The sequence below is a fragment of the Camelus dromedarius genome, chromosome 5, assembly GCF_036321535.1.
Source record: "Camelus dromedarius isolate mCamDro1 chromosome 5, mCamDro1.pat, whole genome shotgun sequence".
Taxonomy (NCBI): domain Eukaryota; kingdom Metazoa; phylum Chordata; class Mammalia; order Artiodactyla; family Camelidae; genus Camelus; species Camelus dromedarius.
In genome coordinates, this window is record NC_087440.1 from 4,786,522 (window position 1) to 4,814,474 (window position 27,953).

General features: G+C 47.7%; 2 protein-coding genes across 4 annotated transcripts in view; both read left to right on the top strand.

Annotated features, from left to right (window-relative positions):
- Positions 1-2,737, top strand: part of LOC116151596 (dual specificity tyrosine-phosphorylation-regulated kinase 1A) — a 59,869-nt gene extending 57,132 nt beyond the window's left edge. Inside the window, 1 exon segment of the mRNA XM_064485511.1 lies at positions 925-2,737. Within this exon segment, the coding sequence (XP_064341581.1) occupies positions 925-1,518 (594 nt within the window). The 3' untranslated portion in view covers positions 1,519-2,737.
- Positions 1,311-27,691, top strand: LOC116151681 (uncharacterized). Of its 3 annotated transcripts, XM_064485509.1 has the most exons (11): positions 1,311-1,445; positions 2,774-2,918; positions 3,566-3,790; positions 9,065-9,236; positions 14,592-14,723; positions 15,236-15,394; positions 16,075-16,241; positions 16,360-16,686; positions 20,722-21,002; positions 22,901-23,057; positions 27,211-27,691. In XM_064485509.1, the coding sequence occupies exons 5-8, from the start codon at positions 14,672-14,674 to the stop codon at positions 16,525-16,527; spliced, it is 546 nt and encodes a 181-aa protein (XP_064341579.1). In that variant the 5' UTR covers positions 1,311-1,445; positions 2,774-2,918; positions 3,566-3,790; positions 9,065-9,236; positions 14,592-14,671; the 3' UTR covers positions 16,528-16,686; positions 20,722-21,002; positions 22,901-23,057; positions 27,211-27,691. The 3 variants fall into 3 exon arrangements, with proteins under 3 accessions (XP_064341579.1, XP_064341578.1, XP_064341580.1); XM_064485508.1 differs by lacking the exons at positions 9,065-9,236; positions 14,592-14,723; XM_064485510.1 differs by lacking the exons at positions 9,065-9,236; positions 14,592-14,723 and having other exon boundaries at positions 16,400-16,686.
- The last annotated feature ends 262 nt before the right edge of the window (positions 27,692-27,953 follow it).

Here is a 27,953-nt window from a genome sequence, read left to right on the forward strand (position 1 = left end):
TTCACTTCCTTGGTTAAATCTATTTCTAGGCATTTTATTCTTTTTGATGCCATTGTAAATGGGATTGTGTTCTTTCTCTGTTTGATATTTCCTTATTAGTGTACAGAAATGCAGCAGATTTCTGTTACTGATTTCGTACCCTGCAACCTTACTGAATTCATTTATTAGTTCTAACAGGTTTTTGATGGAGTCTATAATATCATGTCATCTGCAAATAGTGACCGTTTTACTTCTTCATTTCCAATTGGGATGCCTTTTATTTCCTTTTCTCGCCTAACTTGGATTTGTGCTTTTAAAAAAGAATTATTCTTCCTATACTTTGGTGAGTGGTTTGGAAAAAGGCAAGGATGGAAGATGGGAGTTGATTGAGTTAGGAGGCTGTTTTGTTAGTCTGGGCAAGAGATGGTAGTGGCCTCATCTAGGGTCAGGTTTTGGAAATGGAGAAGAGAGGCCAGGCTGGGCTCTGGCTTGGAGGTGGCTTCAGTAGTGCTCGCTGGCTGTCTGAATGGAGGGATGGTCACGCCACTGGATGAGTAGTAGGGCTTTTATCAAAAAAGGAAAGATGGAGAGGGGAGGGGCTTTAGGGGGACAGTAAAGAATTCCTTTGTGACCCATAAGAAATATTTACGCTCTGGCCCTTTCCAGAAAAAGTTTGCTGACCCCTGGCATAAGCAATGCTCCCAAGGAAAGAAGGTGGCCAGTAAAATATATGAGCCTGTTTATGGGTATAACTTGCTGAAGATTTCATAGTAAAATGTTTTTCACCCTTGAACGTATTTGGAAGTTCGTGTTACAGAACTATCTAACACATTAAAGTTTCAAAACCCTCTAATTAATGTAAATGCTAGTGTTGTAGCTTTTCATTGAAGATTGAAACTTGGCAGCGGTACTCTGAATAAATCCTTTTAAAATCTGTTCTTCCAGGTGCGCCAGCAATTTCCTGTTCCCCTTGGTTGGTCAGGCACTGAAGCTCCCACACAAGTCACTGTTGAAACTCATCCCATTCAAGGAACAACCTTCCATGTAGCCCCTCAACAGAATGCATTGCATCATCACCATGGAAACAGTTCCCAGCACCACCATGGACAATGAGCCTTGGGTAACCGGACCAGGCCAAGGGTCTACAGTTCTCCAACAAATAGCTCCTCTACCCAGGATTCTATGGAGGTTGGCCATTGTCACCACTCCATGACATCCCTGTCTTCCTCAACTACTTCTTCCTCCACATCTTCCTCCTCTACTGGCAATCAAGGCAGTCAGGCCTACCAGAATCGCCCAGTGGCTGCTAATATCTTGGACTTCGGACAGAATGGAGCTATGGACATTAATTTAACCATCTACTCCAATCCCCGCCAAGAGACTGGCATAGCTGGACATCCAACGTACCAGTTTTCTGCTAATACAGGTCCTGCACATTACCTGACTGAAGGACATCGGACAATGAGGTAAGGGGCTGACAGAGAAGAGTCCCCCATGACAGGAGTTTGTGTGCAACAGAGTCCTGTAGCTAGCTCGTGACTAAATTGAAACGAGTTTGTTTCTTGTGTGTTTTTATAGAAATGGTGTTTTTTTTCCAAAAAACAAAGTGCAAAGCTGCTTGAATCAGAAGGAGATTAACACACTCATCCGCTACAAGAGGGCAAAGCTGACTTTTTTTTTTTTTTAACTTGAAAAGATTGCAAAGGGACAATGAAGTTTTTACAAGAGTCATGTCCAAACCCATCTTCATGGATAGCTCAGAGGTGTCCTCTTTTTGCCTCCTTCATTTTAACCTGCTACATCCCAGTCATAGTGGGGTTTTTTGTCTTTCTATTCCACAAAAGTTACTGTTCCGATGTTGGTCTTGATCAGTTGCCAACTAATTTTAAAATAAAAGGCACTGCACATAATTTGCATAAAGGGCCCCAAGAGGGTGTTTTTTTTCCTCCTTTCTGTTTTTCTTTTTTTTTCTCCCCATTTTTGTTTTGTTTTTGTTTTATTTCGGGGGGGGGACGTTTGGATTTTTAAGTCCTCCAAACACACTTGGGCACGGAAACGCAGTCCTGTCAGGAAGAGAGACCTCCAGCTCACACAACATCCATCACCTTCAGCTGTATGGAAGGGATGGTGGTATTGGCATTTGTAAGACACAGTAAGCCTGTCTGTCCTTTTATTTATGCGAGTTGGGACTAGCAGCAATATTATCAGAAGACATTTCCCATTATAATTGGGCCATTTACAGAAGAACACGAGAAATTTAGCTTGTCTTGTTTAGGTGAGGTGTGTATAATGGGTCTTCCTGCTTTCTTGCTGTGCAAGAAGCCTACTAGTCAAATGGGTGGGAAACAGATTTCTGATTTCTTCGGTCCCTGAAAGAGTTCAGGTATGTTTTGAGTGAAGGGTGATTTTATTAAATCAGAAAGGAGTGGACTGTCCAGCTGACCATGGACAGTGTAATGGCCTTAGCTCGGGTGTCTTGAGCCAGAAGCAGGTTGAGAAAGAATTAGAGCACAGAGATATTTTAAGAGCCATTTGAGGCTGGACATCATGTTTTCAATCTGTTTGTGTGAAACCTCCACCAGGAGCTTCAATATTGTGAAACACACATTCAGGATCTTGCTAGCAGAATTAATGAACTAATTTCAGTGAACGGTATTTTGTACCGTGATTTTAAAGACCTTGGGTATTGTGTGTGATGTCAGTTGAGCTGCTGCAGCACCGTGGCAATGAGTGTCTTTTGGTGGGCCATCGCCAGACCGCAGCCATCTATTAAAATCTGTTGACCTCCTTGCAGGGGGAAGGGGGATTACTTCAGGCTGGGCCGTGGCTCTGACATGCCCGTGAGGAAGCCGCAGGTGGTGGAAGCGCTGAGTGGAAAGAAGATTGTGCACATGGACTTCAGGGTCCTGCACTGCCTGGCGGTCACTGATGCAGGGCAGGTAAGTGAAATCTTGGCAAGTCTTTGTTGTTTCAAAAGTGCAGCTTGTGAGGAAAGGAGGTGAGTCCTGGTCCTTGAACCAGGAGGGCTGGCTTGGTCCGTTGGGTTCTTGTGTACACCTGCCCAGGAGCCAGGGTGAGTAGAGGCACCCAGGAAGGAGGTGCTGACTGACGCAGGTCCCACTCAAGTGTCTTATGGGGAGATATATATATGTACTTCATGTCAGAAGTTAAGTTATCCTTGACAGGTGTTCCTCATTCTTCTGCCATGGGAGGCCATGGGCGGACAGGCTTGTGGGTGACATACTTTTAAATTCATTTCTGACAATGAATCAGCACACTGTGCTTCAATCAAAATGAATTAAAAATGAATATAATTTCTAATTCTGTAAAGCCAAGAAATGCATTACTTGAAAAGTGAACATATTATTTTTGATCATTTTTCTTCGCAAAATAAAGGAAAAAATTAGTTATTGCATTTAGTTAAAGAGGAAAACCTCCCTGCTTCCTGTAACAGAACGAAATAGATGAATGAGTTCAGTGGGTTGATATTAAGTAAAAACTCGTCTGTAGTCATTGGCAAGAATTTTGAAATAAACTTAAAGAAAATTTTCTGAAATGTTGAAAAATTCTGCCCCTCCCCCAACAGGTATATGCTTGGAGTGACGATGACCATGGCCAACAGGGCAATGGTACGACCACAGTTAATAGAAAGCCCACACTCACGCAAGGCTTAGAAGGCCAGAAGGTCACACGAGTGGCCTGTGGGTCTTTGCACAGCGTGGCATGGATGACAGTCGATGTGGCAACACCCTCTGTCCACCAGCCCATCCTCTTCCAGACTGCGAGGGACCCTTAGGTGCTTCCTATTTAGGTAACACAGATTGTGTTTTATATGAGACCCTTCCGTACGCCGCACTGGTGTCACAGATAGGACATTTAACAGCACTCCTGGGTCAGAGGCTTTAGCGCTGTGTGAGCTGCATGCTGAACCAAAGCCACAGACTCATCACAGTGCACTGTGCTGGGATTCCTGCTGGGATGAAAACTCAAGAAGGAGCTAGAATGCAGGTTCTTGTATTATGACCAGGCCGGCTCTGGCTATGCTGTGCACCTTTGCCAACTGCTTAGTGCAGGCACCGTGCTGGGCCGCGTGGTGTTTTCAGCAGCTCTATTCAGGTGTAATCAACACGCAATAAGCCGCATGTATTGAAAGTGTCATTGCCACCAGCTGTGACACGTGTGCACCTGTGAGAGCAGCACCACGGTCAGGATAATGAACTAACACACACACCACATTGAGCTTCCTTGTGCAGCTTCACAGCCCATCCCTGCCTCCCACAGCAACTGACTGCCTTCCTGTCACTGTAGATCAGCTGGCCTTCTTAGAGTTTTACATAAATGAAATTATACAGTTTGTACTCTTTTCTTAATCTCACTTTTTTCACTCACCGTAATTATTTTGAGATTCATCCACGTTGCATCAAAATTTCATTCTTTTCAATTGTTGAATATTTTATTTATGGGTGCGCTGCAGTCTGTTCCTCCATCTGCCAGTTGACGGACTTGGGTTGTTTCCAGTTTGGGGGCTGTACAAACAAAATTGCTGGGAACGTTTGTGCACAGGTCTCATGGGGACCTGCACTTGCACTCCTCTAGGGTAAGGGCCTGGAGAGGAATGCCTGGATCACAAAGTAGGTGCATGTTTATCTTCTTAAGACACCTACAAACTGTTTTGCAAAGGGCTTGTTCCAAAGCTCCTCCATATTTCTGTCTGTACGTGGCATGGCCAGTCTTTAATTTTAGCCTTTCTTACAGCTGTGTAGCGGTATCTCATTGTAGTTTTACTTTGCATTTCCCTAATGACTTATGAAGCTGAGCATCTTGCTTATTTACCATCCAAATATGTTTTCTGTTGAAGTGTCTGTTCATATCTTTTGCCTGTATTTAAACCTAGGTTGTTTGTTTGTTTATTATTGAATTTTGAACATTGTTTATGTATTCTAGGTATTGGTCTTTCATCAGATACATGATTTTCATATATTTTCTCCCAGTGTGGCTTGTCTTTTCATTCTCTTAGGTGAATTTTAAAGGGCAGAAAATGTCAATTTTGATAAAGTCCAGTTGATCCATTTTTATCTTTTATGGATTGTACTTTGGGTGCTGTGTCTAAACAGCCTTGCCTAACTCAACATGATAAAGATTCTTTTCCTGTGTTTTCCTATGAAAGTTCTGTAGTTTTTGCTATTTAGGCATATGCTTGAACTTGAGTTACATTTCATACATGGTATGAGGTATGGGTTGAATTTTATTCATTTATTTTTGGTGGAGGGATATTTGGTTGTTTCAGTTGCATTTGTTGACGAAAACTGTTGCTTCTCTACTGAAAGAATTTGCACTTTTGTCGAAAATCAGTTGTCATGTATGTGTGGATCTGTTTCTGGATTCTCAGTTCTGTTTCATTGACTTATTTTTGTGTTTTGATGACAACACCCCATTGTCTTGATTACTGTAGCTTTATAACAGACTGAATTCGGGCTTTGCTAATTCTTTAGCTTTGTTGTTTTTAAAATATGTTTTGGGTATTCTAGGCCCTTAGCATTTTCCATGCAACTTTTAGAATCAGCTTGTCAAGTTTTATAAAGTAGCCTACCTGGGATTTTGATTGCATTGAATGTAGATCAGTTTGGGACAGCTTCACAGTGTTGAATCTTCCAACCCATGAATGTAGTATTTCTCCCCATTGGTTGAAATCTTTACTATTTCTCAGCAGTGTTTTGCAGTGTCAGTGTACAGGTATTGCGTATCTTTTGTTATATTTACTCCTAAGTGTTTCTTATTGCTTATCCTGTTATAAATGATTTGGGTGTTCTATATTCCACATCTCTGGTTCTCTTCTTGAACATATGTAATACAGATATAATAAGTGTTTTAAGTTGCCTGCTGATTGTAAGATATGTGTTAAAATTTTGTTTTATTCTTTGCTATTATCTAGAAATGTTCAAGTTGCTCTTTGCTAGTGTGTAGAAACAGAATTGCTCTTTTTAAGGACATTTGGAATATTTCTAGTTTTTGGCTATCACAGATAAAACCTGCTATGGATATTCGTGTGCAGCATTTTGAGTCAGCCTTCCATATTTTGAATAAACCCCTCTTGGTTTTGCTGCTTTTTGTTTCTTTGATTTTTCTCTGTTGTTTATCTGTTTTCAGTTTATTGGTTTATAGTCTCATCTTTATCCTTGCTTTATGTTTATTTTGTATTCCTTTTCTAGTTTGCTGAGGTGAGAGTTGAGATCATTGACTGTAAGACCTTTTTCTCATGTAAACGTTCAGTGCTGTGAATTTCCCTCTCACCACTGATTTAGCTGCATGTCTCTGGTTTTGGTATACTGTATTTTCTTTTTTATTCAGTTTTTTTTTATTAAGTTTTTTCAAAGAGCAAGCTTATGGTTTCCTTGATTTTCTCCATTGTTCTTCTGTTTTCTATCTCACTGATCTCTGCTCTGATGTTTATTAGTTCTTTTTGTCTAAGATGCTTAGGTCATTGGCTCAGGATCTTCCTACTTTTCTAAGTAGACAGTTACTTTTCTTAATTAGTTGAGTGCTTGACTGATTACCCTCCTTATCCCTTTGCTGTGAAATTTGTGCTTTAAAATCATATTTCTCTGATATTAATATAGATCATGTGATATAATAACATTTCTTTTGATCAATGCTATATAGTATGTAAACCATGGTTGGTATTCCATATACCGTGATGAACTATTGTGTATCTGTCTTTTCCATTCTTTTTCTTTCAACCTATTTGTCTCTATGAGTATTTCCCTATTTGTTTTTTATTACTTCTAGCTGTTCATTGTTCTCTTTCTTTTTCTGCCTTCCTTTGAATTAGTTGTTCTTTATGATTTTATTTTTCTTCTTTGTTTTCTTTGAGCTCTAACTTGTGTTATTTTAGTGACTGCTTTAGGATGTGTATCATGTGCATGTGACTTATCCTAGTGATACGTATAGTAAACAAAAGTGGCCCATTCTTCCTTCCCGACCTTTGTGCTGTTGTTGTTATATATTTCTGTGTATGTTGTAAACTTGATAGTATTTTTTTGCACATTAGGTTAAGAAAAGAATGTCTCTGCATTTGCTCACGTGGTTACCTTTTCTGGTGCTCTTCATTCCTCTGTGGAGACCCTGCTTCCATCTGGCATCATTTTCCTTCTCATTGAAGGACTTCCCTTATTATGTGTTGTAGTTCAGATCTGGGGTTCATCCTCTCAGCTTTTTATGTCTGAACTAGTCATTGTTTTGCTCTGTGTTCACAGTATACTTTATCCGGGTATAAAATTTGGAGTTGACATTGTTTTCACTGAGAATTTGCTGTCATTCTTATCTTTGCTCTTCTGTACCTAATACGTCTTTTATCTCAGATGACTTTTCAGATTTTCTCTTGATTTTCCTGGTTTTTACCTTCATGGTTTGTGTACCTGTAGTTCATTATGCTTCTTGGGTCTTTGGGTTTATAATTTTCATCAAATTCAGAAATTTTTCAGTCATCGTTTCTTCAAAAAATTTTTTCCTGTACCTTTCTCTCTCCTGTTTTTTGGGAGGTCTAGTTTCATGTATATTAGGTCTCTTGAAATTATCCCACAGATAACTGACGCTTTGTTCATTTTTAAACTTTTTTTCTGTATTTCATTTTGGATAGTTTCTATGCCGTATCCTCAAATAAACTAGTCTTTTCTTCATTTTCTAATATACTGTTAATGTTACCAAACTATTTTGGTCTCAGACATTGTAGCTTCCTCTCTAGAGTTTTTTTTTTTAAGAGTTAAAACTCAGTCACCTATTAACTCTTTGTTTTTATTGAAGTTTAGCCAAAGTTACGACTTTAAATTGTTTTTTATTTATTTATTTTTTCAATGGAGGTCCTGAGAATTCAAGCTGGAACCTCATGCATTTTAAGCATGCACTCTACTGCTAAGTTATACCCGTCACCCCCATCCTCCTCTAGAAATTTGATTTGGGTGTTCTTTCTTCCATGTCTCTGGTTCTCTTCTTGAACATATGTAATACAGATATAATAAGTGTTTTAAGTTGCCTGCTGATTGTAAGATACATGTTAGCTCTGGATTGTTCAGATCTATTGATTTTCCTTATTTCTGAATCACAGATATTTTGCTGCCTTTCTGCCCACCTGGTAACTTGTAGTTAGATGCTGTACATTGTAAATTTTACTCTGAATGTTTCTGGAGATTTTTGTATGTCTATAACTAAGTTACTCTGAAGTAGTTTGATCACTTTGGATCTTGGTTTGGATTTGTTAAGTGGATTCAGACCTGATGTTAGTCTGGGACTAGTTGTTCCGCACCACTGGGTGTTCTACTCAGTGCCTGGTGAACGGTGAGGTCTTCCCACCTGGCTGATGGGAGCAGGCACCGTGCTGGGTCCTCTGTGCCCTCCCAGCTGGCGCGCCCCAGCACAGTCCTTCCCTGCAGTTGGTTCTTTGGCTTGGGGCAGTGCCCTCTCATGTAGGCACCCATCAGCTTCTGCTGCACCCTCAGCTGGGCTGGGGAGGGGGGCACCTGCACGTCTCCAGGGGCTCTCTGGGCAACTCTCTCCTCTCGTGTCCTGTCCTGTGAGCTTGGGCCACATCAGACTCCCTGGCTCTGAGCTCTGCCTCCTGTGCCCACAGAGACCACTGGGTTCCTCCTGGTGCCTTCCCTCTGCTGAGGTCTGGGAACCCTCAGGGCAGTGAGCTGGAACATGTGTCCACTAGGACTGTGTACTGTGAAATCTTGTCTTTTCACTGTTGCTTTGGATTCCTGTTTGTCTTGGATTTCAGTGACAGGTAAACACACATAGTTGTTGTGGTAGTGTTTTCACAGATGATGTATGTGCAGCTGAATTGCTGTAAGTACATTCTGCAGGGGGACTTACATCTTTTAGCAGTTACAGTGAGCCTCTGCTGAGAGTAGCTTCTTTAGAGAAGTATAGTATTTTTTAACTCCGAAAGATAATAATGAACCTGATACTTAATCTGTGAAAAATGGAAAATGCATACTGTAATGTGTTTTACAAATTACGGGTCAGATTACAAAAATGGAGCAAACTGTAGTCTTAAGAATTGAACCCAAACTTTATATTTCTTTTTCAGGTGTGCCTTCAGATGCTGATTCTTCTGTTGCCAGTAATAAAATCAGTGGTGCAAATAATTCTAAACCAAATTGCCCTTCTCTTGCCAAGATTCTCCTGTCATTAGATGGAAATCTGGCCAAACAGCAGGCCTTATCTCACATACTGACAGTCCTGCAAGTCACATGTGCCAGGTAGGCTTGTTTGCTGACTTTTGAAATCCCACAGTTATGTGAGTCTAGGAGAATGTTAGGCTATCATCTCTAAATATTGTGAATTTTAGGTCAGATACCCTTTGGTGAATGATGGTATCTTTGTGCTTTCTTGAATGAAGTTGAAATATAAATTAGAAAATCAAGTTAAAGAACATTTTCATTATTCTTTATGGCCAATAACCTCTAAACTTATTTGGGGGGTTGAAAGGAAGAATTGGTTGGTACTGATAAACAGTAAGGTTTCAGGCCCTTGTCCTCCCCTTCAGTCTTGATAAGGCAGAGTTTTGCCAGTGTTACCTTTTCTGTCCTTCTGCTCCTGTTTTCTCACAGCCTGAGGAAGTGGCCCATCTGTCCATGTCCGTGTATCCTTGCAATGGGCCTGATGAATAGAAAGAAACACTCACACAGGAACCTGACTCAGTTGTTGAAGGATGCTCTGTCCTGGCTGCCTTGCATGAGGCGCCTGTGGTATTTGGGTTTCACTAAGCACAGAATTACCCCCGACCTCCACCTCCTCCACCAGCCCAGGGAGGTTTCACAGGGCCAGTCAGATGCTTGTTCTGCTTGGATTTTTATGTTGGCAGTTTCTCTCCTGTCATCACTTTGGCCATTCAATAAATAAGGTCAAGTCTGAATACTTTAGCTTTTAGCGAGGGGCTACATAGTAATAACATTGTTTTTTTTTTTTATAAAACTCTTTTATACTTATTCTATTAAAGTGAGTGCTGTGGTGAGTGCTTGTCCTGCCCCGACCCTGCTGCCCCGTGGTGGTGAAGGGCAGCTTCCCAGGCCTGGCTCTCTCTCCTGACAGAAATGCCATGGTTGGGGACTTGATGCCAGTCGACATGGTCACCCTGGTGGAGTGTCCCTCATTCTCTTCCTCGGCACCCCCTTCCCACATGTCTACCATGGCCAATCCCATGAATGGAGAAGAATGTGTGCTGGCTGTTGATACTGAAGACAGGCTAGATCCAAATCCATGGCAAGAAAAGAGAGGGGAGGTAAAAGCAGGTGGTAGAGCAATGAAGCAATCTTAGATCAGGAAGGGAAAGGCAGCTGATTACTAGCTTATTGTATAGTATATGAAAAAAGATACAGATGAATAGTCAGATGAAGAGGTGCACAGGAGGGTGTTCTGTAAACGTCTGTGAGGTCAAGGTGGTAGGTGGTCTTGTTGAAATCGTCTGTGTCTTTACTGATTTTCTATCTACTTGTTCTATCAGCTGTTGCAAGTTGGGTTTTGAGATCCCAGCTGTCACTGTGTATTTGTCTCCTTTTGACATTTCTGTCAGTTTTTTCTTCACGTGTTTTGGGTCTTTGTTATTAGGTGTGCATATCTTTGTAATTGTTATATTACTGATGTTTGACCCATTTTTCACTGTGAAATGTCTCTTTGTCTCTATTAACATTTCTTGAAGTCTGTTTTGTGTAATGTTAGTGTAGCCACTCCAGCTCTCTTAATGGTTCCTGTTTTCCTGGTAGATCTTTTTCCATCCTTTTACTCCCAACCTTTTATGTCTTTGAGTCTAAAGTTTGTCTCTTGTTATGCACCTTTTATTTAGTTAGATCTTGCTTTTTTTAATCCAGCCTGCTAGTGTTTGTCTTCTGGTTGAGATGCTTAGGCCATTCACACTTAATGTAAGTATAGATGTGGTTGGATTTACATCTCTTAGTATGCGTGTATTTGGGGATGTTTTTATTTTGCCTTCATTTTTGAAGGATAGTTTTGCTGGATATAGCATTCTTAGTTGATAGATTTTTTTCCTCTTAATCACTTTAAATTTGTCACCATGCTGGTTTCCTGTGTTCATTGTTTCTCAGAAGTCATGATCTTATTTTGTGTCTTTTCCCCTCTTGTGGATTTCATGATTTTCTCCCCATCTTTGGTTTTCAACAGCTTCAGTCTAATGTGTCTGGGGTGTGGATCTCTGTGTTTGTCCTACTTGGGATTGGTTAGTTATTGGAGCTGACGATTAATGTTTTTCATCCAGTTTGGGGTTTGGGGCTGTATCTGTTCAAGTACTTTTTCTGCCCCTTTTTTCTCTTCCCTCTTTTTTTTTGTGGGGGAGGTGCAGAATTCCCATTATGCATATGTTTGTATACTGAATGTTGTCACCCAGGTATTTGAGACTTTGTTTATTTTTCTCAGTCTTTTTTCTCCTGTTCTCCAGATAGAGTGACAGAAATTGTGTAGTCTTCAAGTTGTATGGTGATTCTTTTTTTTCTGCCATTTCAGAGCTGCTGTTTTGTCCAGCTGCTGAATTTTTCATTTTGGTCTTTGTACTTTCCACCCTCAAAACTTCCTTTTAGTGTTTTTTTTAATTAAATCATTGTTACCATATTTTCCTTGGTTGTCATGCTTTCTCTGGTTTTCTTGAATCCTTGGAACATATTTATCACAGCTGCTGTGAAGGTGGTGTCCGCCAGACCCAGCACCCGGCCCCTCAGAGTCAGTTTCTGTTCACTGACTGTCTTCCTGAGGACGGCTCACACTTCCCAGTGTTTTTGTGTAGCCCATAATTTTTTATTGAAAACTGGACATTTAAGATTGTGTTGTGTCATGTGGACTCTGACCTTTATTTTTTTTTTAATTTGTAATGTTGCTACAATTCTTTGACTGTTTTGTAACATGCCTGGAATGACTCTTTGAAATCTCCCTACCAGTGTCACATAGCTACTGATGTCACAGCTTCACTTTGCTATTTTCATTTTTGTTTTCAAGCCTGATTTTTAGGATTTGCTCCATATCTGCTTGGTGTAGCGCCCAAGCCTGCTGAATTTTCCCTTCTGTGAATGGATCTCTGCGGGGATAGGGCAGGGAGGGCGTGGAAATCAGTGTTCTGGCAGTTTTCCTGTGTGTGTACCCCACTCTTCCCACTTTCCTGAGTTCATGTGCCCTGGGTCACCCAGGCTGCCATGATGTCCTCACTTATCTCTTCTCTGCTCTCTGACTTTCAGGATCTTCGTGTTAGATCTCTGGCTAGTTCTTAGGTCTGGACCCGCCTAGTCCCACCACTCGGGCCAGCAGAGAGGCAGGCTCTCCCATGTGTTCTCCGTTGCCCTCGGCGCCCTCTGACTCCCGGGATCTCTGCCAGGCACTGCCCCTGCTCTGCACCAGCGAGCACCCCAGGAGGCAAGGCCCCTCCTGGTCGGGCTCTGCTCCAGCTCGTGTAGACCAGCCCAAGGCGGAAACACCCCAGGCTTCCCCCATCCCTTCCCGAATGCAGCAGTTTTTTCTCAGTTTGTTGTTTGCCCTTAATTGATTTGAAGAGTCCTGGAATCACTGTTTCTTAAAATTTGAGTGGTTTTATAGTTTTGTGGGGAGAGGATTTGCCAACTTCTTCCCTCCACCATAGCCCAGATCTGGCCCTTCACTGATTCTTTTGTAGCCTAACTTGTCCCGCAGAAGACTCTAGACCTGATGCTAAGTGCTTGAGGGGTGTGATTTCACATAGCTCTGTAAGTGGAGGGGGCAGGATATAAAGTTTGGTCGTGCAGCTGGGGCTGCAGCATGAGAATTTGCCCAGAAGTGAGACCACCAGACCAGCTGGTCCAGTGCAAGTGTCTTGTGTGCTCACCACGGGGACTCTTCTGTGGGAGGCAGCGCAGGGGGAGCGGGAGTCAATCTTAATTAAGTTCTTATTTTTTGAGGTTAGTTCTTCCCGACTTTCTGCTCTTCATTAGCTGTCAGGCATTGTTTTAGTCTCGCTGCTTCTGTGCGGTATGTCATGACTTTGGCCTTGCCTGTGGTGTGCCAGTCGGGAGCGGTCGCTTTGTGTTTCCTACTCATTTATCCTCCAGTCGCAGAAGGACTCAGGGTGGAGTCTGACCGGCAGCGGTCAGAGCAGCGCCATGACCCTCACAGTCGTGGGCGGCATCAGCAGGGTTGTCTCCGTGCAGTCAGGTGGGAGGGAGGTTGAGATGCTTCTGTAGAAGAGAACAGTGAACATTACTGAACAGAGTGTTAACCACTTCATTTTCACGTGAGATTTCAGGAAGGGACAATACATGAATATCCACAAAATATAGTAGATTTTATCTGCCAGTACTTTCAGTAAGATCATTATCCAAGTGATGTTAGTACCTCACTCACCCCTGATGGGTGGGACTCCTGGGTGACCGGTGTGAGAGCAGGTCCTTGTTGGGGGCACAGGCCGTCCAGGAGGCCGTCCTTACCCAGACAGTGGAGATGGTGCTGGAAAGAGCGTGGGAGGGCCAGGCTCGTGCTGCAGAGCTTCTTAAGGGCATTTGTTTTTAATTGATGCTGTGAGAGCTTGGGCTCCACGTGGAGTGTGTGCTCTGTGCGTGGGGAGGCCAGAGTGCTGGAGCAGATGGGAGCGGTCACCTCTGGGCCTCTCCCTGCTCTGCTGACGGGCTCCCTGAGGCTGAGCAGGGGTGAGTCCCTCTGTACCGGGCTTGTTAAATGCTCTCACGGGGCTTTTTAGAATCATCAGTGCAGCTATTTGTATGTGCGTGCGATCTCTTCAGACTTTTTTTTTATTCTTCACCTGGAGCAAGTGTCCGCTAATGTTTCCTGGCATAACTGCTCCCCTCTGCCTTTGTAGCAGAGGCAGCCACAGCCTGAATGTAAATGATGGGCCTGGCTGTGTCTCAACGAAGCTTTCCTCATAAGATGTTACCTTAGATGAATTGGTGTGGTCACAGATGAGCATGGCTTTCTTTCCGGCATTTCGGCAAATGTCAATGTGGTTTTAGTCCTGCTGTGAGATGTGCCCGGTTTCTCTGCTTCCAGCCAGATCCCTTCCGAGCCACTCCCAGCCCGCTGCCTGGTGGCCCTTCTAAGTAGACGCCTGGTTGGGGTGGCGCACTGCAGCCCTGTCTGTCTGCTCCCCATGGCACCCAGGCTTCAGGCTCTGGCTGGGCTGCTCCATTCCCTAAGGGTGGCCCTTCCATGCTGAACTGCCCCTGTGGGTCAGGGGTACCCCTGTGCCCAGGCCTTTGCATACTTGCACCCTCTTTGGGGAAGGCTGGGGCTTTCTCATCCATTGCCTGGGAACCCCTGTCATGTCAGACCTTCCCCAGGAAGCCTCCCCATGGCCCCTGAACTGGGTGTGGGCAGAGGCTGGCTCTGCAGGCCCCTCACACGGCATCATGGGTGCATGTGAGTATCTCCCTTGGGGCGTTGCCTGCCTGCGCCCTGCTTCCCAGCTGCTTGGTGCAGGGTGTATTGAGGGCACAGTGTGAACACACGTGAGGAGTGGGCTGGAGGAGCCGGCTGTGCTCCAGGCAGGGCGCAAATGACTGTGGGTCTAAGGAACTTGATGTTGATCTGATGGTGGGCGAACCCAACACCAGTGTTGTTCGCTCTCCCAGGCTGGGAGTGGTCTGACTGGTCCAGCGAGCTGCGCATCCCGGGGGATGAGCTGAAGTGGAAGTTCATCAGTGATGGGCCTATGAACGGGTGGGGCTGGCGCTTCACCGTCTACCCCATCAAGCCAGCCGTGGGTAAGGAGGGGCCTGGTCTCCAGCCACCAGGGCTTGCTGACCCCGCAGGGTGGACACACATCATTTTCACTGAGTGCCTTGCGAGCCGCCTTCTCCTGTTGTGTGGGGAGCCAGCACTGCCCAGGGCCCCACCACAGCGAGGGTCAGAGCCGCAGTGAGCCACCTCCGCTGTCCAGCTTCCAGGGTGTCAGCCCCCGTCCCCACCCAGTGTTCCCCTGCTCTTGCTGGTTGCCGTTCTTAACCCGTTTGACTTTCAGGTAAAATGTCAGTGTACAGAACTTACCTATGTGACCTTGACAGTGACAGGCCCCTGGACCCCTCTCTAACCACAGGTCCACCCCTTGTTGGACTTAGTGAGTCTCCTTGTCAGGGGCCTTCGCCTGGTCCAGTGGGGGGACGTTTATTGTGCTTTTTCTTCCTTTTTTTTTTGTATATGTATATTTTTATTGAAGTGTAGTTGGTTTACAATGTTGTGTCAGTTTTTGGTGTACAGCATAATGCTCCTTCTTCAGGCCCTAAAGACCTCCTTTCCGATCGCTGCATCCTCTCCTGTCCATCGGTGGACTTGGTGATGTGTCTGCTGGACTTCTGGCTCAACCTGGCCTCAAACAGAAGCACCGTCCCCCGCCTGGTGGCATCTCTGGCGGCCTGCGCACAGCTGAGCATCTTAGGTAACGGCACGTGTGCTTCCAGGTCTGTCCGGCTGTGTGGGAACTGTGGTCATCCTCTGACCCTTTCTGTCCACTAATTTCAGCTGCCAGTTACAGGATGTGGGCCCTTCAAAGACTGAGGGACTTGCTTACAACCGAATTTGGGCAGTCAGTTAACATAGGCTGCTTGGAGACAACGACGGGGAAACGAGAGCTTTGGCGTGAGACATTACATTACAGTTTCTAGACAGCTGACCCTCCGGGACTAAAATGTTGGCGTTAATACTTTAAACTCCTAAATCTCAGATGAAATACAAGTCGGTCAGTTTTACCTTTTGCTAAAACTGCTTGAGTTAAGTGTTTTGGAGGATGGCAGTTGTCATACATGAGGAAAAGCCGGTGTTTGAATTAACCGTAGTGTCTAAGCCTTCTTTTCCACCCCTGGCCAAGCCCCCACCACCTTGTTCCATTTGCAGCTCAGTTATGTTCGTTACCACAGAGGTAATGTGAGAACAGATACTGTAAAGGGGGATTAATACAACCTCAAAACAAAGTTCAGTGTTCATTGTGTGTTTTGAGGTTCACCACTGTTTTCCTGTCTGGGTCAAACTTCTGGCTTCTCGCGGGTTTGCATCGCGTACCTGACAGCCGGGATCTTGGTTCTTCCCCTTTTCTGAAATGCTCTGTGTTCCCCTTTCCAGGTCCTTCCATTCCTCTGGATGTTCTCTCAGCATCAAACTCCTCCACTCAGCTGATGGTGAAGTGGAACCCACCCTCTCTGCCCAGCAGCAGCCTGAGTTCCTACATCATGCAGTGGTGGCATCAGCCTCAGGACAGCTGCCATCACTGCAAAACTACTGCCCCAAAGGTGAGCTGCCAGCCCCAACACCGCCTGTCCCCATCCCCGGGAGCAGTGCCAGCCCTCGGTGGGGACCCAGCAGCGGTGGCGATCACCAGTGCAGACAGCCCCTCCTTTTCCCCACCAGCCTGTGCAACCTGGCTCTCCTTGGGCTCCTCTTTTCCAAGCAGACAAAATCCCCATCAGGAAGTATGCTGATGGCACCATCAATGGCGAGGAGGTGACGGAGAATCTCAAGACCAAACTGTGGTGGCAAGAAGGGGCAGTGCTGCACTTGTCCCATAACCAAGGCTGAGAAGCAGGCCGAGAAAGAGGAGGCCGAGGACTGCAAGGTCTTCAAGAATTCCCTGCACAACATCATCTTCATGCCCAGTACCTGCCCTCTGAGGATGACTTCAGGCAGGGTCTGGTGCTTTCTCACCACCCTGGTCTTCTGTAGGTCAGCAGCCTTAAGGTGAGACCCAGTGGCCATGGAGGAGGGACACTTTGAGGCTGTGGGCTTAGCTGGGTGGGATTTCTGCACAAAGGAAGGGGCTCAGAGCCTGAAGGCCTGCCCTGGGGTGGGGTGGGGTGCAGGTTGGCTGTGTGACAGGTGACAGGTGCAGCTGACCCTCAGCCCAGTGCAGAGAGCACAAGGGATCAGAGAGCAGAAACCACCGGGCCACACTTGCAGAAACCTGTGAGCAGAGGAGCCAGGATTTAGGCCATTCCCACCCTTCCTGTGGCCGCTCAGCATGGCTGAGGGGGAAGGAAGCTGGGTAAGAAAAGTCAAGAGTCAGTTTTGAAAGGAGCCCAACTTCAAAGTATGACCAGGTGCCATGGGCACTCTGGACAAGCAGCATGAAAGACAGCCTTTAAAAGCCAGCGGCCCCTCCCCTGAGCATCTGTCTGCTCCACTGTGGAGGGAGGTCCATGTGCAGGGCAGCATTATTCACATAGCCAAAAGCTGGGAACAACCCACGTGTCCTCCAGCAGCTGAGTGGATGAACAAGTGTGGCCTTTCTGGGCACTGGAATATTATTTAACCAAGAAAAGGAATGAGATTCTGAAGCCTGGATGAAACTTGAGAACATGCTGAGTCAAAGCAGCCAGGTAGTGTATGAATCCATGGGTATGAAATATCTAGAACAGGCAAGTTCATAGCAACAGGAAGTGAGTTAGTGGTTACCGGGGCTAGGGGAGGGGACAGGGGAGTTATTCCTTAATGTGTGTAAAACTTCTGTTTGGAGGGATGAAAAATTTTGGAAATGTTGGTGATGGTTGCACAGCATTATGAATAATCAATGACAGTGAATTATGCACCTAAAAGAGGTTAAAATGACAAAATTTTGTTAGTTTTTTTGAAACTATTTTACCACAACAAAAACTAGTGAAAAAAAAAAAAAAGAAAGGTGGAGGGATATTCAGCAGGGAGACCTTGTGATTGATGTCTGGGGAAGGAGATGGAAACGGAGTGGTGGCCGATGGCTCCGTTTTCTTCCTGAAAGATTATTGAGCAGAGTTTTGAAACAACCTCATGCCTGAAATCTGGGCAGAGGAGCAGGATTTCAGACCAGCCTTGTCCATACGAGCCCGTGTCCCCAAACCCCCACAGCACCCCATCTGCCAGCCCCTGACCTGGGGGGCACCAGCGGCCCTGAGCTGCTTCTTATTCTGCAGTTGCTCTGCCCTTAAATGCTAGCCAAGGTTGGAGCAATGAACGGTTTTGAAAGGGACTTTTTTTTTCTGTCAAGTGACCCTCCTGATATTTGTGCAATAGTCAAAGATAGACATCTTGCTCTGAAAAATCATTAAAACAGGAAATGAAGACCTTTTAGAATGAGATGCGCTATTTCCTCTGCAGAATGAAGCTCTTGTCGTTCAGCCCCCTTCTGCCCATGCCCTCCTCCCCCACAGTTAAAACCGCGGAGCCTTCAGCCCTGTGCACCCCGCTGGTGACATCTGCTCACTGAGGGATGGTAGGGCTGTGGCTCATGTGTTAGTCCAGATATCTGTATGTCACGTGTGGTTCCAAGAGTCAGAAAGTTTGAGGGCTGGAAAAGAGCTCAGAGATGTTTCAGAACTAGAACCCACATTCAGGGGCTTGTCCACCATCCAAATTCATTAATGATCCACTTGGGGCTTGGCCCTCCTTTCCCATACTCCGGGGCTCTTTCCCTGCCCAGCATCAGTTCTCAACACCATCCATCCCCCCGCACCCCCAGAGGCTCAGCCAGTGTTACTTCCTGTGGGCACAGAGAAGAGGATGTTTTGAGTGTCCCAGGCAGGCTGGGCAGGAGCGGTCCGTTTAACACTCTGCATTAGAGGCAGCTGGTTATGTTGCTATCTTGTCCCCCCGACCTGCCCGAGGTTCAGGTTGTGAGTCCAGGTTCTGGAAAGGTTTGGATAAAAAGCCCTGTGCCTTTCTGTTTATGGTTACAAGGCAGTGCCTGTTCTCTCATCAGACGTGGATCACAAGATCCGGTGGCGCGAGGGCAGAGCTGTGGGTGACACAGGTACTATGAATGCCTCATGTTCATGTTGATTTCAGGATAGGTTTCCTCTGTGCCGGGCTCCCCTGCTCCGTGCGTGTGCCCACCCTGCGGGCCTGGCGGCCTCTCTCTGAAATCTAGTCCCACTTCCTGGTCTCTCTTCCCACAGGACAGAGGTAGTACTGTGGCTTGCCCATGGAGGCACCACAATTGATAAGAACCTCATGTGTGTGTTTTTCAAGACTCCTACTGAGGCTGGCATCTGATGTCCACACAGTTTCCAACAGAATTCAGATAGAAGGAGCGTTTGGGTAACAGAATGACTGAAAAAATCATAAAGGAAGGTGTTCTGTTTTACAACCAGATTGTCCAAAGACAATTTTTATTTCCTTCAGTTCATTGTAAGTACAGTTTGTCTGGGAGTTTAAAGCCCTCAAGTCAGGTTTAGTGTGTTACGCGCTGTCCAGCGTGCCCCGTGTGTCCTGAAGCAGGCCAGCGGCCGGGGCTCATGAGCTGCTCTCTCACGTCCGTATCTGGGGGATTGCCTGTCGCTGATCGCTGCCTTTGTATCTTAAGTCAGGTGGTTTGGTTTAAGTGACTGAAATGTCAACAGATGTTGAAGAGTCAAAAAGGTTTTCCGCTCGGAGTAAGTTGTCCAGTAGGTGGGAGTGGAGAAAGCTGGGGGTGATGTTTGCCACTGGTCACACTGTTGGGAGGCGAGGCTGCTTACAGAGAATGGGGGATGCAGCATTCTGCCTGCCCCCTGCCTTCCTGACGGGGTCCTGTGTGGCCTGCCTCCCCAGCCCCTGTCAACGGCTCTGCGGCCTCTGGGAGTGTGGTGTTTGTAAATAAATAGACTACTGAGTGAGCTTATGGTGTCATCCCAGGTAAATGGGATTGGGCCCAGTAATATTTTGCGGTGAGTTAAACATAAGCAACTTCCTACTTGTAGACCCTAGTGGGTGTTGTGTTGGCTTTGAAGAGATGGCAGGAAATTTGTTCTGGTGGGTGTCAAAAAAGGTCTTCCTAGCAACAAGTGTGGTTCCGAACTGTGCCCTCCCCTTCCAGGAAGGTAGGCTGGTTTGTCAAGTGTGAGGATGGGGAACTCTCAGCCTCATTTTCTAGCCTTTCCTTCCCCAGCATCAGGAAAGCGGATACAGTGGGGCCCGTGGCCAGTTTTGAGTGCTCATTACCCTCACGCTCTGTCTCTGTTGGGCCCTGTAAGTGCTAGGAGCCTGCTTTAAGGTTTCTTGGGGGAGCCATCTCTCACAGAAGCGGCTGTTGGAAGAGCCACGCCCCAGCTTCTTGGGCGCCTCACCTGCATCTGGGGTATAGATGTTCTTGCCCTGGTGATTCCAGGCAGTCCCTTTTCTGTCCTGCCCTTCTAAGCTCTACTGAGACCCATGTCAGGGATGCTGCCCCTGTCATGGGCAGGGCCTTGGGGAGGCCACAGGTGGTCACCGCTGAGTGGGAGGCAGGGCCAGGCTGGAAAAGACCTCCAGGGCTGTGACATAGACAGTCCCCTCTCAGAGGAGGAGGGACCTGGGGGTCCAAGTAAGTGCTGGCTGCTGGCATCTTTCCTTTTATTCCACAGTCACAGGGGGTCAGAAAAGCCACCACCACAGGCCTATGAGCCCCCTCTGCCCACCTCCCTGGGCCTGCACCCAACACCATCGATCTGTGGAGCAGATGGCACTGACATTCTGATGCAGCAGCCATGGTGCTGCTGAGCCAGGGGCTGGGGCGTTAGTTTGCCTCCAGGAACCATTAAGAAACCACTTCTAGCTGGGAGGCAGTGTGCGTGGTGAGTCTGAGGTTTGCAGTGCAGAGAAAGCATAGTAAAAAATGAGGAAGGGAATCCCTGTGTTATTTGTTGGTTCTCATCCAATGCACCTGATTAGCTCCTTTTACTCCAAGGTTAAGATTTTTCTTTTCTTTCTCTTACTCTAACCTAAGTCATAGAAGAGACAAGAGGGGGAGGCCCTCATGTATAAGCCAAGTTTCTCTCTTCCTTGCAGACCCAAAAGGAAGCAGAGGGAGGTCATGCAGGCCACCAGCACCACCATATCCAGCTGAAACAGGAACACCACTGCGGTGGACACCTACAACACCACAGGCCCAGAAGAGCTCGAGATGGAGTACCGTTTCTTTGAAAGCAAAGTGGACAAGGAGAGAACTGTAATCTCTAACCTCTGGCCTTTCGTTTTGTACCGCATCAGTATCCACATCTGTAACCACAAGGCTGAGAAGCTGGGCTGCAGCACCTCCAACTTTGTCTTTGAGAGAACCATGCCTGCAGGTATGGTGTGATCCAGCTCTCACCATTGCCAGCTCCCTCACCACAGAGGGGAGAGGATCGTGAATTACAGACACCTTAGTCTCAGTCTTGTTTATTAAGGAACAGGTGATCATCTGCACCAGCTTGGTGGCCCAGCAGCCTGAGGGGTAGAGTTCTTTCATAGTGACACGACTCCCCGCTCCCATTCTCTCCACACAGAGTGCTCAAGAGCAGGGAGCTCGATTCAGGGTCGGCTCTTTTCCTCCTGGTTGGTTCACGTTGAACATTCCCACGGCCCTCTTACCCTCATTTGTGCACAGGGAGTTTGCCAGGTCCCTCCTGAGTTCTCAGAGATGCAGCGGAGTCCCCAGTTAGCTGTCTCTATTAGTGCGATCAGAGCAATCCTCCAGGTCAGCTCCTGGAGCAGCCTTTGGTCCTCCTTGTTTGGTCTTCACCTTCCCCTTGTAAGTTAGAAGCTGCCTGTGGCTCAGCCAGCCACCCACCCACCTTTAAGGATGGGTAACTGCCCCATCCGCTTCCCTGTGGAATTGGCAGGTATGCAGAGCACAGAGTGACTGCAGCCTGGGAGTGGGGCCTCCTTGGCACTGTTCTGGCACCTGCGTGCAGCTGCCAGCCTCCCCGGCCTCCGTCTCCTCCCCTCCCAAGAGAGATGCAGCCCAGCTGATTTCTCAGAGCCTTTCCCAGCTGGAACTTGCAGTGACTTTTGCTCACCACTTGGCATATTGGTTTAAGCAGCAAAAGCAAGGGAGCGAGAACCCCAGCCTCACCGGCAGCTGGAGGAGTGGCTGATGGACAGCTTCCCAGCAGCTTCCTGCAGGCGGGCTCGTGGACGGTCCTTTGTGCCTGCACAGAAATCACATCTGCCGTGTGTGGAAGCAGAGTGCAAGGGGCCCGTGTCCCGGCCTGGCGGCCGGGGGTGGCTTCTTCTGCTCTGTCAGCACCGTTTAGATGCTGCTTGCTTGGCTTTGACGGCATCATGTAGAAGCCAAGTATCAGAGAGAAGGGACTCAGGTGGCTGAGATTTTCCTCCTATACTTGATAGTAGGCTTTCCTTTGAAGGGACAGGAGGGTTGGGGCAGGGGAGACTAGATTGCTGGGTCACTAGACTGACAGGTCACTACATTCCTCCAATTCCAAAACCCCTGCTGTGGGCACGCGGCCGGTCAGGAGGCGTTGACACGGCTGCTGCCTGCAGTCCTGCGTGCTAGGAGCAAGGGGTACTCTTAGGTTAGCCTGGTGTTTCTTTGTCCCTCCCTAAGGGCCAGAATCCAGCTTTATCACATGTTTCAGTTATTGCACAGAGGAAGCAGATGACGTTCCTGGACCGGTGACCTGGGGGCCAAGGCCTGAGAGCTCCATCAGTTTAAAGTGGCCAGAACCTGGGAATCCCTGTGGAGCGATTCTAATGTATGAGATAAAACATGGACCACACGTCGAGGTGAGACGGGGCAGTGGCCCGTATCCGGGTGCGCTTCCGTCACAGGCGACAGCGGAAGTTAGGCTGTGACATGTAGCACCTCCTGGTTAGCTTAGGACCTTAAACAATAAAATAAGGAGATAAGTCCGTGAGGATTTAGATCCTTCTACCTGTTCCACGCTCCTTGAGGGATTCTCAGAGTGTGCCAGGAGCTGGCTTATTCTCGCCCTCAAGGCACTCCTGTGTTGCAGAAAATGATTTTTCAGTCTAGACTAGATTCGGCTTGATGATTTAATCTTTCTGGAACTCTTTGATTAAAAAGATAAGGTTTGGTTAACTTGGGTGTGCTGAGTTAGAGGGCTGCCATGGTGTAAGGCTTGGTTTTTCCCCTTTTACTGCAAATCGGGGTCACTGTTAGGTGGGAAGTCGCCTGTTACTCACATGTTTGTGGGAAACTGACACATGTGTTTTATTTCCCCAGGATCGGCGGGGATGTGTGTCCTGACAGGAGCACAGGAAGTGTGCAGGGGCCAGGCTAAGCCGGCTCACCAGGGGAGCTACACGGCCCGGATCCAGGCCACCTCTCTCACTCTGCAATGGGTTGTGGACCAATCCTGTGTTCTACGTCCAGGCCAAAAGTAAGGCTTGTGGAGGCAGTAGCTGGAGAAACCGAAAACAAGTGGGGCCAGGACTGGGGAGGCCTGGGTCGTTGTGGCCCTCTGGTTTTCTGACTTCTGTGGGCCAGCTTTCAGAATCCAGCACCTCATCTGAGAGCCCAGGCTGGGGACCTGTGGTGCTTGGAGTCCCACGCCTTATCTGATGGGCTAGGAGAGGGTCTGAGCCCCTCTTTTGATGGAGTCAGCAAGGGGCCTTTGCTCTCAACTTGGTTTATGTCCAAAGCATTTTACACAGCACTGCTTTGAACATTCTGCCTCCTGCCTTGTCAGGGATGCTGGTTGGGGCTCAGGCTCAGGGCTTAGAATCCCAAGGGGTGGAGACCTGGGAGGGCATCTGGTCCCGCTTCTCTGGGCCAGGAGTCACTGTGACAGCACCCCAGGCTGAGGCATGGCCCCCTTCATTGCTCATTGGTAAAATACAGATGCACTTTTAAAGCAGCAACACACATTGAAAGCACACAGTGCTCAGCGCTTGGCACAGAGACTGGGCCATGTTGTGAGTTTATGCTCAAACCATGGCCAAGACAGAATTCTTTGCACGTCCTTGAAGCTTACTTTACACCTAATAGTTTGTCTCTTAACCTCCTCCCCCTACACTGCCCCCTCTCTCCCCTCACTGGGAACCGCTAGAGAAATTTATTTTTGAGTATGGTGTTACGTGGGGCTCCAAGTTCATTGAGTGTCACCTGATAATCACATGAGCCTGGGTCTACGTCCTGGGTCTCTATTTGTTCCTTTGGTCTATATTTAACTCCACCAATATCACACCGCCCTTGGCTGAGACCCCCAACTTACCAACACAGGTGAGGCAGAGCACCGCACAGGCCAGGGGCAGGGGCTCAGGGCTGGAATGGCAGAAAATCTGGAATTGTAGAGAGATGGGCCCAGGGTCAAGCTGGCTGAAGCCAGGAGCCCTGCCCCCGAACAGGTCTTGGGGGATCTGGCAGGGAGGGGAGGAGACCTCAGGAATCTCTGTGCGCTAAAGTTGGATTTACCACCCTGGCTCTTCCTTTAGCCTTCTCTGTGCCATTTATTTTTCCATGCCTCAATTGGCCCATCTGTAAAATGGGAACTCTGTGTGAGGGACTCCATGGAGACCTGCGTCCCATTGCTGCCGATGACCACCGTGGGGTCTGGGCGAGCCTCCGCTCCCCTTTGGGGCTCCATTTCACCAGCCATAAGATGAGGGGTTTGGACGGGGCAGACTTTAGGGATTCGCTCTTCAAGCTGGGATTCAGATAAGCCTCAACTTGAGCTCAGGAAATGTGGGTTCTGTGACCTTGACCAAAGCCCTTCACCTTTCTGAGCTGCCTCAGTTTCTTCACCTGCAAAATGGGGACCACATAGGTCCCTACCTCAGAGGATGGGTGTGGAGCTCTGAAACAATCCACATAGAAAACTGATCCCACAGGAGCTGCCCAAGGACCACCAGTTCCTGTTAGTAGAGGGAGTCAGTGCAGAGCTCAGGAGTCAGACAGCCTGCGCTGGGATTCAGAACCACCAGGTGGGCACATCCCTGGAAAAGTTACATCTCGCTAGGCCTCAGTTTCCTCAGCTGTAGAATGGGGATGATAACAGTTCCATAGGATTGATTACAGTCTATGAGGATGAAAGACAGAACCATGTGACACGCTGGCACCCAAACCTGCCAGAGGTGAGGCTGAAGATGCGGGTGCTGAGAAAACAGCTCCAGGCAGATACATCAAAGCCCTTTGACCGCCAGCTCTCCACATGGACATACCCTCCTGGTGTGGATCCCTCAGCTCTCTGGCTCTGATGTCCTCATCTCAGCCAGAAGGTTCAGGATCTTGTAGGGGCCACACACCTCTCAGTCCCGGGAGCCCCTAAATCCTGCAGTTATTAGCCTCCCCATTTCAAGCCCCAGCAGTGATGTTCACCTAAGGTGATTACCTGGATCTTGACCAAAATTGGGGGGAGGGGAACTGGGGACCCCTGTGACCACCCTCCTCAATCCCTGTCATCCTTAGGGCCAAGGAACTTAGAGCACCCTGGGAGGAGGCCGGATTTGGTGCTGGAATAGGAAAGCTTGGATCTGCTGCAGACTGGCTGAGTGCCTCCAGGGGGCCTCCGGCCCTTTGGGCCTCAGCATCCTCCCCTCTGAAGTGGGGAGATGCCACCCTCTGGCTTGAATGGTCAGGGAGCTCTGGGAAAGGGTCCCAGTCACAGTAGGTGCTAAGTCATGTCAGCATTCTCCACTCCCCTAGAGAGGGAAAAAGGGGAGTCTGCTCATGTCCAGAGCTGTGCGTGGTGTGTGTGCCCGCTGGCACTGGGAGTGTGGGGAGGGCCAGCTGCCAGCCTGAGGCAGGTTTGAAGGAACATCTTGGTGTATCAGGAGCTGAAACTCTGGCTACAAGCTCTGCCTTCATAGCCGCTCATGTGGGTTGGAATCCCTGCAGGATAGCTGAGCAGTGACCCTGGAAGTCCAGGGACATGAGCTGCCCCGTCACCCCCTCACCTTGCAGGCAGTGGACATGATGGACATAGTTGTCCTGGTCATCACAGTTCAGATGGTCCCTGTCACAGTCCACCATCAGGATGGCTTTACCCACCAGGCCCCCAAACCCACTGCCGCTGCCAATGGCAAAGCAGAGCTGGGGTGGGGTCTCAGACCAGACCAGCACCTCCCTCCCCCATGTCCCCCTGGCCAGCCTCCAAGCCCCATCTCTTCATCCTCACCCCACCCTCTGAGGATAGGTCCACTCCTGCTCAAAAAATGGAAATGGCTCCCTAGTGCCCACACCGTCAAGTCCAACTACATGGCTGTCTTTCATGGATGTCCATGTTATGTCTGCAGCCAGCATCCTCTTTCCATAGGCCATTTCCTGACTGTAAGATCCATTCCTCCCTCCAGACCTTGGTCCTTGCTGTCCCTGCACCTGGAATGACCTCCCTCTGGCATCGCTCTGGAGCCCAGCTCAAGTGGACTTCAAGTGAGTCCTTGCTCACAAAACCCATCCTGACCCTTCTCTGAGCTCCCAATGCTCCAAGTGCCACCACAGTCCAGCCCAAAGCTCGTAGTTTCATCCTTGGTAGGTTTCCCTTTTCACCTACATCAGGGGCTTGACATACTACTGCCCAAGGGCCACATTTGGCTCAGCCACTGCCTGTTTTTCTAAGTGGAGTTTTATTGGGACACTGTCACATCCCTTTGTTTCCGTGTTGCCTGCAGCTCTCATCCCACAGTGGCAGAACCAAGTCATTCAGCGGAGACAGCATGGCTCTCAAAGCCTGAAATACTTACTAGCTTGCTCTTGGAGAAATGTTTGCTGCCCCCAGACTAGATTGAAAATCCAGAAGGATTCCCTTCAAAGGAAGGTTTGGGCACCAATGTGACTGAAAGTTCTTGGTGATGGTTTTTCTCCCAGTGAAAGGCCCCCAGCCATGCCTGGCTCCTCTTTGCCCCCCCACCCCCCCGACCTTGGCATCAGCCGGGAGGCAGGGGGATACCTGAGGGGCCTCATCCCTCTTAACCCAGCCTAGAGCAGCTCCAAACTCCATCCCCCTTTCTGGGCCCAGCCAGAAACCCGCTGCCTTGTCCACAAAGCCCCTAACCTGCCTGACTTCACAGTTCAGGTCACAGTCCAGGGCTGTGTCTGCAAGGGGAGGGCAGAGGGTAAGTCACGACAGGGTTCCCAGGAGCCCAGCACAGACCCATGGCCTCTAGCTTCTAACCTTTCTCAGGACCCATCTGGGGCCAGGTAGACAAGTCATTCCCAGGAAGACACTGTCCAGAGGTGAGAGCATCTGGAGCCCCCCACCCTGGGCTAGGGGCTCAGGGGCCTTGGGGAGGAAGAAGGGTCAGAGCAAAGGTCAACTGCTGCCCCCTCCAGGAAGCCTTCCCTGAACTCAGTCTCTTCTGCATCCCTACAGTCCTCACTGTCTGGGATGTGCCCTGTACGGAGCCTGGGTCACCCTGGATGCCCCTGGTCTGTTTGGAGCTGCTTCATCTCTTCGGGATGGGGCAGTGAGCCTGGACTCTGGTGTCAGTCGTGGATGTGAATCTGGGCTGGCGCCTGCTGGCTTGTGGCTTCTCTGAGCCTCAGCTTCTTCCCAATTCCCAAACCTCTTCCCACCTTCTTGCTCTTTCTCCTAGAAACGTGGGGAGATTTTACAACACCAATGAAACATTCACCGGGGGAGAGAGAGAGACTCTGAGAGAAGACCCCCAGCCCCCAGTATAGAGAGAGAATTTGAAATGATTTTTAATCGTGTGAAATGACACCCGATCACCATGCAACAGGGTATGAATCTCAAAAACCTAACGTGGGGCAAAAGAAGTCCAGACCCAAAGGACGTGTGTAATATGATTCCATCCATAGAAAATTCAAATATAGGCCAAAATAGACTATTATTTGGGTACGCATATTCAGATGATAAAACCATAAAGAAAAGCATGAAATACTCATCACAAGATAGTGGTTACCTCTGTGGGAGGGAGGGGCTGTGATCAGGGAGAAGCTTGGGGGCAGGGTGTGCTTTGGGGTGCTGGTCACATTCCATGTGCTGTCCAAGTGTTTGCTTTGTATCTTCATTAATAGATGCACACACATAAAATAAAGCTTTGTGCACCTTTCTGTATGTGTATTTTTTTTTAATTAAAAAATTGTAACAAATATAACCAGTTCACAGTGTTGTCAGTTTCTGGTGCACAGCCTAATGCTTCAGTCATACATGTACATATGTATATTCCTTTTTGTATTTTTTCATTATAGCTTATTACAAAATATTGAATATAGTTCCCTGTGCTATACAGTAGAAATTTGTTTTTTCTGTATGTGTATTTTCCAGTGAATGAGAATGTGTTTGTGTTCTGGGAGGGGGAGGCAGAGAGATACC